The sequence below is a fragment of the Dendrobates tinctorius genome, unplaced genomic scaffold (assembly GCF_039654945.1).
Source record: "Dendrobates tinctorius isolate UK_male_01 unplaced genomic scaffold, ASM3965494v1 ptg000005l, whole genome shotgun sequence".
Classification (NCBI taxonomy): Eukaryota; Metazoa; Chordata; class Amphibia; order Anura; family Dendrobatidae; genus Dendrobates; species Dendrobates tinctorius.
Genome location: NW_027361673.1, coordinates 8458392 through 8470815, shown reverse-complemented (window position 1 = coordinate 8470815; position 12424 = coordinate 8458392). Strand labels below are relative to the sequence as shown.

The following is a 12424-nucleotide window of genomic DNA, read 5'->3' as shown; positions in this document are numbered from 1 at the left end:
ATCAATAAGGGGCGTGGAAAAGAATTTAAAAAAAGTGTTAGGCGTCGAGTTCCTGCCACTGCACAGGGGGAATCTCAAGCCATGTCCTCTGCTATCTCCCATTCTTCTGCAGCCACAGAGGTTCCTGCTCAGCAGAAACGTCGGTCCCAGCATCTTAATCAGGCTAATGCTATCCATCTGGTTGCTGCTGCTGCCCCTGGTTCAGCTATAGCAGCCAGCATTAGTCAGCGGCGAGCAAACGCTCCTGGGACTTAGTCCTGCTTTTCTCCATCTGAGCATGCCCGTGAGATGACCACTCATTGGTGGTTGGAGGTCACATGCTCAGGTCCTGAAGCAGCTCGGATTGAGCCATTTGCAAGGTCCCGAAAGGCTGTGGTTATAAAAGGATTGCACGGCTGTGCGCTAGTATAGACAATGTGGAGTGAGTGTTGTATGCATGCATGAATGTCTCTGGAGACTGACTCATTATGAAACCACTACCCTTGTTATGCATGTGTTGATCAGCCTTGCCAGCTAATGCCTAGGCTAACAGTGCAGGTAGGAGGCAGGGTCAGGGCCTAGCTTCAGCGCTTTAAAGTGGCTTTGCCTGTACGCCACTATGCACTTTGCACTTCACAGTAGCCAGCAACAATTTGTGGCATTCGCTGGTGCGACACCGTGTGCTTAGTGGGAGAGGCTCTTACCCTGCGTCCTTGGGGCAGAGTCTTGTGACCGTACACTAGCGCTGACTCAGCTGTACCCTGTGACAGCTAACAGGGTACGGCATCTGTGTTATGCGGTACTGTGGTTCTGTGAAGAAACTGAGTCCGTCGCTACTACATACTGGGTGGCATTTAACCCTCATGTGTCCAGTGCGATACCGTCATTTAGTGTCTGCAATTACCGAGCAGCAGTTAACATCTCTGCACGGTGGACCCCGGGCTGCAAACACACCTTATTACCATCTTTATATTATTTGGTGCGTTCCGCTAGCCCTAACAAAAAGTATGCTCTAATTGTTACTGCAGTATATTATTAAAGTTTGGGGTGAGTACAGTAAAATTTGATTGACTAAAAATGTAAGAAAAAAACATTGGTAATTGTCAGACTCAGGAACATAAGTTTCCGTCTTATTTGATGTATAGTGTTTTTACAAAATATTCATACATTGTGAACTTTTTCACATTTTTTTCATGTTACACTCACAAACTTAATTTTTTTTGTTGGGATTTTATGTCATATAGCAAGTATTTGTGTAGTGTCAAGAAAATGACTTGGTTTTCTAAATATATTAACAATATAAATCTCAAAATTGTGATGTGCATTTGCATTCAGCCCCCAAGTCATTACTTTGTAGGACCACACTTTGCTTCAATTATTGCTGTAAGTCATTTGAGCCATATCTCTACCAGCATTACTTATCTAGAGGCTGATATTTTTGCTAACTAGTTCCAACTTACTGAGATTTGATGGAGAGAATCTGTAAACAGAAATCTTCAAGTCTTGCAACAGATTCTAATTGGAATTTAGGTATGGACTTTGAGTGGGCCATTTAAACACATACAAATATTAAAAAATAAATGTCTCATCTATGAAAATATAAAATCTATTAATTAACTTAATTGGTTTAAAATTCCAAAAGTGCAGTTTTTTTGGTTTCCACAAGGCCACAATAAAGTGCAAAAAAGAGCAATCTTAGTGTCATATGTATTCCAAAATGGTGAAATAAAAAATGTTGACTCATCCTGCAGAAAACAAGCTCTCACACAGCTCTATTGACTAAAAAAATGTTGTTTTACAAATTTCCACTTTTTTCACCACTAAAATAACAAAAAAATTGACTAAGTTTGGTATCGCCTTAATCATACTGATCTAGAATCATAGAATCATAGAATCGTAGAGTTGGAAGGGACCTCCTGGGCCATCTGGTCCAACCCCCTGCTCAAAAGCAGGATTCGCTAAATCATCCCAACTAGTGTTGAGCATTCCGATACCGCAAGTATCGGGTATCGGCCGATACTTGCTGTATCGGAATTCCGATACCGACTTCCGATATTTTTTCAATATCGGAAGTCGGCATCGGAATCGGAAGTTCAAAGTTGATTGACAGCCTGACGTCATCATGATGCGCGGTGTGTGCGCATCATGATGCGCCGTCATTTCGGGCCTTCCGGGGGTCTCTGCCGGCCTGCCGGGGTGCTGTGTGGACTGCCCGGGGTCTGTACCGGCCTGCCGGGGGGCTGTGCCGGCCTGCCGGGGGGCTGTGCACCCTGTGGGGGTCTGTACCGGCCTGCCGGGGGGCTGTGCCGGCCTGCCGGTGGTCTGTGCACCCTGTGGGGGTCTGTACCGGCCTGCCGGGGGGCTGTGCTGGCCTGACGGTGGTCTGTGCACCCTGTGGGGGTCTGTACCGGCCTGCCGGGGGGCTGTGCCGGCCTGCCGGGGGGCTGTGCTGATGTCCGGGGGTCTGTGCAAGCATCGTCCGATGGGACTATAAGTCCCATCTGGCGATGCCTGCTACCATGACAGTGATTGACACATTAGCCAATGATGGGACAGTAGTAGTCCCATCATCCGGCTAATGTGTTAAATGTTAAAAAAAAAAAAAAAATACTACATGCATGCTACATACATACTACATGCTACATACATACTACATATATACTACATGCATGCTACATACATACTACATGCTACATACATACTACATATATACTACATGCATGCTACATACATACTGCATGCTACATACATACTACATACATACCACATATATACTACATACATACTACATGCATGCTACATACATACTACATACATACTACATACATACTACATGCATGCTACATACATAACACATATATACTACATGCATGCTACATACATACTACATGCTACATACATACTACATACATACTACATACATACTACATGCATGCTACATACATACTACATGCTACATACATACTACATATATACTACATGCATGCTACATACATACTACATGCTACATACATACTACATATATACTACATACATACTACATGCATGCTACATACATACTACATACATACTACATACATACTACATGCATGCTACATACATAACACATATATACTACATGCATGCTACATACATACTACATACATACCACATACATACTACATACATACTACATACATACTACATGCATGCTACATACATACTACATGCTACATACATACTACATATATACTACATGCATGCTACATACATACTGCATGCTACATGCATGCTACATACATACTACATACATACTACATGCTACATACATACCACATATATACTACATACATACTACATACAATACATTCATACAATACATATATAGACATACAGTACATATAACATAGAGTAACATACTTACCAATACTTGTCACATTGTTCCCCGAAGCCATTGTCTTTTACGGAATAAATATTAACATAACAAACCACAAAAATACTCACCCACGATCCGAAGCAGTCCACGAGTGTGTCCCACGACGATCTTGGGTAGAGAACTGCAGCATCAGCTGATGCTGCCGTTCTCTACGGGCTGCAGGAATCCAATGACGGAAGGTAGGTATCCTTCCGCACTGTATTCCTCCGCCACTTAAAAAAAAAAAAGTCCCTAGTCTCACTTTATGCCATTGCTGCACACAATGGCATAAAGTGAGACTAGGGACTTTTTTTTTTTAAGTGGCGGAGGAATACAGTGCGGAAGGATACCTACCTTCCGTCATTGGATTCCTGCAGCCCGTAGAGAACGGCAGCATCAGCTGATGCTGCAGTTCTCTACCCAAGATCATCGTGGGACACACTCGTGGACTGCTTCGGATCGTGGGTGAGTATTTTTGTGGTTTGTTATGTTAATATTTATTCCGTAAAAGACAATGGCTTCGGGGAACAATGTGACAAGTATTGGTAAGTATGTTACTCTATGTTATATGTACTGTATGTCTATGTATGTATTGTATGAATGTATTGTATGTAGTATGTATGTAGTATATATGTGTTATGTATGTAGCATGTAGTATGTATGTAGTATGTATGTAGCATGCATGTAGCATGCAGTATGTATGTAGCATGCATGTAGTATATATGTAGTATGTATGTGGTATGTATGTAGCATGTAGTATGTATGTAGCATGCATGTAGTATGTATGTAGTATGTATGTAGCATGCATGTAGTATATATGTAGTATGTATGTAGCATGTAGTATGTATGTAGCATGCATGTAGTATATATGTAGTATGTATGTAGCATGTAGTATGTATGTAGCATGCATGTAGTATGTATGTAGTATGTATGTAGTATGTATGTGGTATGTATGTAGCATGTAGCATGCATGTAGTATGTATGTAGTATATATGTGGTATGTATGTAGCATGTAGTATGTATGTAGCATGCAGTATGTATGTAGCATGCATGTAGTATATATGTAGTATGTATGTAGCATATATGTAGTATGTATGTAGCATGTAGTATGTATGTAGCATGCAGTATGTATGTAGCATGCAGTATGTATGTAGCATGCATGTAGTATATATGTAGCATATATGTAGTATGTATGTAGCATGTAGTATGTATGTAGCATGCATGTAGTATGTATGTAGTATGTATGTAGTATGTATGTGGTATGTATGTAGCATGTAGCATGCATGTAGTATGTATGTAGTATATATGTGGTATGTATGTAGCATGTAGTATGTATGTAGCATGCAGTATGTATGTAGCATGCATGTAGTATATATGTAGTATGTATGTAGCATATATGTAGTATGTATGTAGCATGTAGTATGTATGTAGCATGCAGTATGTATGTAGCATGCAGTATGTATGTAGCATGCATGTAGTATATATGTAGCATATATGTAGTATGTATGTAGCATGTAGTATATATGTAGTATGCATGTTGCATGCATGTAGTATATATGTAGTATGTATGTTGCATGTAGTATATATGTAGTATGAATGTAGCATGTATGTAGTATGTAGTATGAATGTAGCATGTATGTAGCATGTAATTTTTTTTTCTTTTTACATTCAACACATTAGCCGGATGATGGGACTACTACTGTCCCATCATTGGCTAATGTGTCAATCACTGTCATGGTAGCAGGCATCGCCCGATGGGACTTGTAGTCCCATCGGACGATGCCTGCACAGACCCCCGAAGCATGCACAGACACCCGGCAGGCCGGCAGAGCCCCCCGGCAGGCCGGCACAGCCCACCGGAGCCTGCACAGCCCCCCGTCAGGCCGACACAGCCCACCGGAGCCTGCACAGACCCCCGGCAGGCCGGCACAGCCCCCCGGCAGGCCGGCACAGCCCACCGGAGCCTGCACAGACCACTGGCAGGCCGGCACAGCCCCCCCCGGCAGGCCGGCACAGCCCCCCGGAGCCTGCACAGCCCCCCGGCAGGCCGGCACAGCCCCCCGGCAGGCCGGCACAGACGACCGGAGCCTGCACAGACCCCCTGGCAGGCCGGCACAGCCCCCCGAAAGGCCCGTACAGACCCCAGAGAGGCTGTACAAGGAAAAAACAGGGTTTTTCTTATTCCGATACCGGAAGTCCCATAGACTTGAATGGGACTTCCGGTATCGGAATCGGCGATACCGATACTTTTTTTTAAGATCGGCCGATCCATTCCGATCCGATACTTTGAAGTATCGGACGGTATCGCTCAACTCTAATCCCAACCAGATGTCTGTCCAGCCTCTGTTTGAAGACTTATATTGAAGGAGAACTCACCACCTCTCGTGGCAGCCTGTTCCAATCATTGATCACTCTAACTGTCATAAAGTTTTTTCTAATATTTAATCTGTGTCTCCTCCCATTCAGTTTCATCCCATTGCTTCTAGTCTTTCCTTGTGGAAATAAGATTAAAGATGATCCTTCTACAATGTGACAGACCTTGATATATTTGTAGACAGCTATTAAGTTTCCTCTCAGTCTTCTCTTCTGCAAGCTAAACATTCCCAATTCCTGTAACCTTTCCTCATAAGACAAGGTTTGCAGACCAGTCACCATTCTGGTCGCTCTTTTCTGAACTTGCTCCAGTTTATTGATGTCTTTTTTAAAAAGTGGTGCCCAAAATTGGACACAGTATTCCAGATGAGGTCTGACCAAAGACCAAAGAGGAGTAGAGGGCAATAATTACTTCATGTGATCTTGACTGTATGCTTCTGTTAATACATCCTAGAATTGCATTTGCCTTTTTTGCTGCTGCATCACACTGTTGACTCATATTCAGTCTGTGATCTATTCGTATACCCAAGTCTTTTTCACATGTGCTGTTGCTTAGCTCTATTCCTCCCATTCTGTATATGCTTTTTTCATTTTTATTGCCCAGATGTAGTACTTTGCATTTTTCCCCATTAAAAACCATTCTGTTAGTTGCTGCCCACTGCTCTAGTTTATTTATAATTTATAATTTAGAATCATGAAGTCCAATCAGTTTTACCATACAATGTACACGGTAAAAAACAATTACCATCAATGTCAACACAACTTTGTGTGTTTATTGTTGTTATTTAAACTATAATAAAGATGGAATATTAATGAAACTTTTATGGGAGTAATTCATATTGGTTTGCTGTTCTCTATAATCAACATCTAATACTTATATGACCTTATTGGATTAATCCATGGACCGCAATGCACGTGTCATGACCCAGGTCGGGGTTTGCTTTCTGCTTTTCCTTTTCTGGCCTGGTCATGGTGGGGTTAACTATTTCTACCTCTCTTTGGTTTTGGGGGTGGATATTTCTTGGTGCTCTTGCAGGAAGCCCATGTCAGTGATAGCTTTGTTCCTTGGCAGCTGACCCATTATACTCCAGTGTTCCTTCTACCTCTGCCTTCCCGTACTTGTGTCTGACCTGTTCCCTGTACCTGACTTAGTGTTACTCTGGTGTGTATTCCCCACCATGTGTGACTCGGCTTGAACTCTGACTTGCCCTCCTGTCTCCCGCCTTTGTTACCGGACGTCTGAGCGGCTCTTACCTACTGACCTAACTCTGACATCGCTCTCTGTCTCACATCCCTGGTACTTATGCCCCTGTCTCGTTCAGACTCTCGGCTTGTATTTTGACCACAAGTTCTGTTTTCCCTTTTAAACATTACGCTTACTGACCTGTTATGAATGAGTCACCGGAGGAGGAAAAAACAAAAATGCAAGCTAAGTCCAGAAAACTGGAGAGGTTGGTAGCTAGCGGATTGCAGACCCCTGATCCTATTCACAACAGCTAACAGTAGCACAAAACTAAGCAAATCAGACAAAATCTCATGGAACAATAACAGAGCAAAACTTAGCTTTAGAAGACAGGAACTGAACTGGAGGCCAGAGCTCAGAGCAGAGAAATCACCAGCAACCCTACAGGGCGTCGGCTGCCTTATATCCACTCAGAGATTCCGGATTTCCAATCGCAATCCACCTGTTCAGGTCACAGGTCTCTCCCATCCAAATCAGTTTCATCACCTCCTTTCACCAGCAGAGGGCGTTCATCGGACATCAAAGGTGAATGAAAAAATGAGCTCACAACACTGACCATTACTGACTTGACTCATTTTGACCACTCTCTATCACCACCTAATGGCGCTCTGCAGCTGCACTGTGCTGCTGTGCTGCAGGTGTGACCTCTCTTCTCTCTCCCCTAGTGATGTCTGCACATACCTGCAAAGCAGCTGCATTACAGCACGAACTGGCTGCTGGTCTCACACCCCAATTAGAACAACTTCATATATTACGATAAGTCTGTCACAATCATGTCAGGAGACCCACAACCAGTCCATGCATGGCTGTCTGTGATCGGCCAGAGATCCACATACATGTGCTTGAGCCCTTATACTGATATGTAGCCTATTACAATTTTTTTCCCATTTTCCAGTACAGTATGTGGTAAAATTAATTGTGTCATTCAAAATACAAATTGTCCAGCAAAAAACTAGCTCACATATGAGAGGAGGAGTTAAGAACAGTTTGTTTTTTGCCTTCTCTTGATTCAATTATCTGGTGTTTGTAAATTTTATTTTGGTTGACTTAGATGTTATCACCTCACTATGTAACTTCTACCTTTTGTTTAACGTTGTATGAAGTACTGAATATTTCATATGCCATCTCTCATTTTAATGTGCTCAAAAGTCAAGTCTGTATCTTTGGTGGCAAATGATGGCTGTAATAATTAGCCATCATCGGCCTCAATCAGCTACGGGTGGGGCAAAGGTCCATCTGAAGCTGGTAACCTGTCAATTGCCACTGTTAATCTTTGACAGCAGAATTTACAGAGCCCCGGCACCCATTGGTGCTTCCGTGATGTAATCGTAGGATATCGATAGGTTGACAAGACAATCAGGGGTCTGATGAAAACCCCTTTGTCCGTCATGACTGTACTTCTGTGAAAATGGTTGCACTCAATTCCATTAAGGCATATCAAATATGAAATATGTGAACTATGAATAGCATAATGGCTTTTGTAATCTAGAAAAACATATGAGATACTTAGCACAAAATTTGGCCAAAAGATGTGAGCCCATTCACATACGTCAAGGTGATCTCATTGAACGAGTCCCTATACAAACTGCCTAGTGTGAACTAACCTCTGGCTAATAACATGGTAGAGCCTGTATTTATAGGAAGATAGGAACCAAAATGTGATTGGATGTAATTAAAATCACAGCCTGATGAAGGCAGTTAGTATAGGGACTCATTCAATGAGATCACCTTGACGTTGGTGAATGGGCTCACATCTTTTGGCCAAATTTTGTGCTAAGTATCTCATATGTTTTTCTAGATTACAAATGCCATTATGCTATTCGTATTTCAAAATATAAAATAAATTAATCCGATCGCTAAATGGCATAACAAGAGAAAAATCAAAACTCCAGAATTGCGTTTTTTTGGCCACCATAACAGCACAAAAAAGTAATAGCAGACAATTGAAACTTTATGTCTACTCCAAAAAACCCTCAAACAGCTCCATATTTTGAAAATTGAAAACGTTATGACACTCGGAAAATGGCATCACAATTAAAAAAAAATTAAACAAATTTCCACATTTTTTTCAACACTGAACAATGAATGCTGTAAATGAAAACCCCAATAAGCAATTGCAAAATTATGTTTTTTTGTTTATTTTTTTGCTGTTTTTTCATTATTGGATTTTTTTCCCCACTTTCCAGTAATTCCTGTAATAAAATGAATCATGTGATGTACAAACACAACTTGTCCGGCAAAAAAACAAGTTCTCATATGACTATGTAAAATGGAAAAATAAAAAAAAATTATGGATCTTGGAGTAAGAGGAGGAAAAAACGAAAGCTCAAAAATGAAAAATCACGCGTTCCCTTATGGGTTAAAGGGTTTTTCCACCTATTTAACATCAATTTACAAGGTAAATATACAGTATAATTTCTAGGAGGACTCCAAGATCATAATAATTGGTTCCAAGTTTCATTGGATGCTTGAAGCAGTTTATTCACTTCTATTAGTTTAGGGTTACAAAAAGTCTCTTGTGTTTATTAAATAAAAAATATAGAATCGAAAATAAAAAATATATTACTGAAAATATTTTTAGCAAATATGTTTTGAGTTTTAGTACTAGGAAGTTTTTCATTGAATACTAATAATTTATATTATAAACCTTCTATCTAAGCTCAATTAAAAAAAAATTTCAGGAAAATTTTATATTTAAAGGGATATTCAAACCTTAAGCACATTAAATTACTTTCCATCTACAGTCTACTATACCACCAGAAATACCTAATAGGAATTGTTTTGAAACTTAGCAGCTGTGTTAATATCACTTTTATTACATTTAATAGTGATTTATTGTCCTCTAAAAATTCTGTCCCCAGTAGATGTTAATAAATGTAAAAAATGTATTGTTTCTGTTCAGATCTTATAAAAGTCTGTAAATGATGAATTTTCAGGAAAAGTATTTGCTATTCGGAAAAGTTTACTTTGCACCTGACAAAATAATGTATTATTTACATAAATTAATGGAAGACACAGATGTTTTGTCAAGGTTGTGACTAATCTGATTTTCTGTGTTAAGGATTTTGTTTTATAAGGGTTATATTATATTCTGTTTCAATTAAAGTAATAAGCATCTTACCAGATTTTATTTTTATTCATTTTTAGGTGGTACATGCCAGAGCCCAGCACTTTCTGCGCTGGTGCGACCTCCGTTACCGAATTTACATCAAGTGCTGGATATAAAACAATTCCTTCCATTTTCCTTGGACACCGCAGCTGCAATTAACCTCTTTCCAAGCCTAACTGCAGTAAGTATACTAGAAATAGGGAATATTACAGTTTAGTCTTAAAATGTTATTAGAATCCACTATAGATTTTGAGAAACATTATTTTCCTTGCACTTCCCAGAGACATGTTGTTCATAATTAAGGGGAATCTGTCACCATTTTTTGGGGCTATGAGCTGCCGGCATCAACATCAGGGACTTATCTACAGCATTCTGTACTGCTGTAGATAAGCTTCCGCTGTAACCTGAAAGATAAGAAAAAAGAGTTAGATTATACTCAGCCCGGTGTCCAGTCCGGTCCGATAGGTGTCACCGTCCGGTCCGGCACCTCCCATCTTCATACAATGACGTCCTCTTCTTCCCTTCCTGTTGTGGCTTCGGCACAGGGCACTGCTCAGAATACTGCAGTGCACAGGTGCCGGACCTCTCCCGCCACCTGCGCAATGCATGACTCTGCTCTGCCCTCAACAGGTCAGAGCAGTGCACCTGCGCCAGAGCCACGACAGGAAGGGAAGAAGAGGATGGCATCGCTGCAAGATGGGAGGCGCCGGACGGGACGACGACGTGAGTATAATCTAACTCTTATTTCTTATCTTTCAGGTTACATCGGGGACTTATCTACTGCATTACAGAATGCTGTAGATAAGCCCCTGATGTTGATGCTGGCAGCTCATAGTCCAAATAAAGGGTGACATTTTCCCTTTAATGTTTAATAGAAAATTTGGATAGACACATTAGAACAGTCATCAGACAGAATTGGCACCTACTCGAAAGTGACAGAGACCTCACAGATGTGGTCAGTAGGGGTCCTTTATTTGCGAGTAAAAGAAGTACTAACCTTCGAGATTTATTAGTCAAGAACAGATTTCAAAACAAACGAAATAATTGGTTGGAATCTAGTGCCCCAAAGGGAAATTATATATGTAAAAACTGTTCTTGGTGTCCATTTAAATTAAGTGGCAAAACTGTAAAAATGGGACCTATATTTCACGAAGTCACGGAATTCATTACTTGCAGGACCTCCTTTGTAGTGTATGCATTGTTTTGCCCATGTGGTTTTTTCTACATTGGGAAAACTATCCGGCCTCTCTGTGTAAGATTCAGGGAACATTTCAATTCCATCAGCACAGGAAAGGGTGTCCCTAGACTCATAGAACACATGAGGAGGTACATGGGGGAATGCGGAAGCATTACGGTTTACTGGCATTGAAAGGGTGTCTGCACCGCAGTATGGAGGGAGTCATAAAAAACATCTTTTACAAATAGAGGCTAAATGGATCCTCCGTACAAAAGCCACAGGTCCTTTGGGTCTAAATGAAAAAGTGGATATGTCCGTATTTCTCTGAAGCGGTTATGATTGCTAGTTTTATTGCATATGGTGTATGTAAATTATGCTTGTTTTAATTTTTTTATTTTGGGGTTTTTTTTAAGACACGTTCAGGTAAAGGGTGGAGTTTCTTTTGTTCACACATGTGGTATAAATTAGTGTTTCCTTGAGCCTGAGCATGGGACCTGTTGAAGTGCATTGTGCACGAAACGGCTGTCGTCCGTCTTTTTGCATTTCTCCAGTGTTTTATTAACATGAAATAAAATGAATCATTTCAAGAGAACAGTGAGTGCCATCCTGCTGTCTTTTTCTACTACAATAATTCATGTTTTTTCTTCACATGGATAGAGCACCCGTTCAGCAAGGGTTACAGGTGTCACACTGATAGCGGTTATAAGTGACTTTGCGGGTATTTCTTTCTCAGGGACAGTGCCGGATGTTTCTTTTTTCTTTGACTGACTATTTTCCCTTTAATGTTTAATAGAAAATTTGCACAAAATATGTAAAATAAATAATTTGTTGCTGATTATTTTAGTGCCACAGATGTAGACACATGGTAATTATTTTATTCTTCATGATCAATGTTTTTAGAAAATTGTTGTAACTTAGCTGGTTATTCTTATCAATGTAAATGGTTAAAATTTTAAAGTGTTTGCAAAAACAAGAAACTTTCCAATTCATTTGCTATGAAAGGGAATCTTATCCACTGGATTTCAGCCCCCCATTCCCACTATAACCCCCCCAAAAATGCTATTTATATGTGCATGTAGCTCTTTCAAAGAAAAGTCCAGCAATAGCTTTATATGACTAGTCCATTCATTCCTCTGTTGCTGAGAAATC

General features: G+C 40.5%; 1 protein-coding gene across 3 annotated transcripts in view; it reads left to right on the top strand.

Moving 5' to 3' along the window:
* The window catches only part of ZNF385D (zinc finger protein 385D), a 615949-nt gene that overhangs the window by 162475 nt on the left and 441050 nt on the right, over positions 1 to 12424 (top strand). For all 3 annotated transcript variants that reach the window (XM_073568247.1, XM_073568257.1, XM_073568267.1), the window contains one exon: positions 10137 to 10279. In XM_073568247.1, the coding sequence (XP_073424348.1) occupies positions 10137 to 10279 (143 nt within the window). The remainder of the gene's footprint in view (positions 1 to 10136; positions 10280 to 12424) is intronic.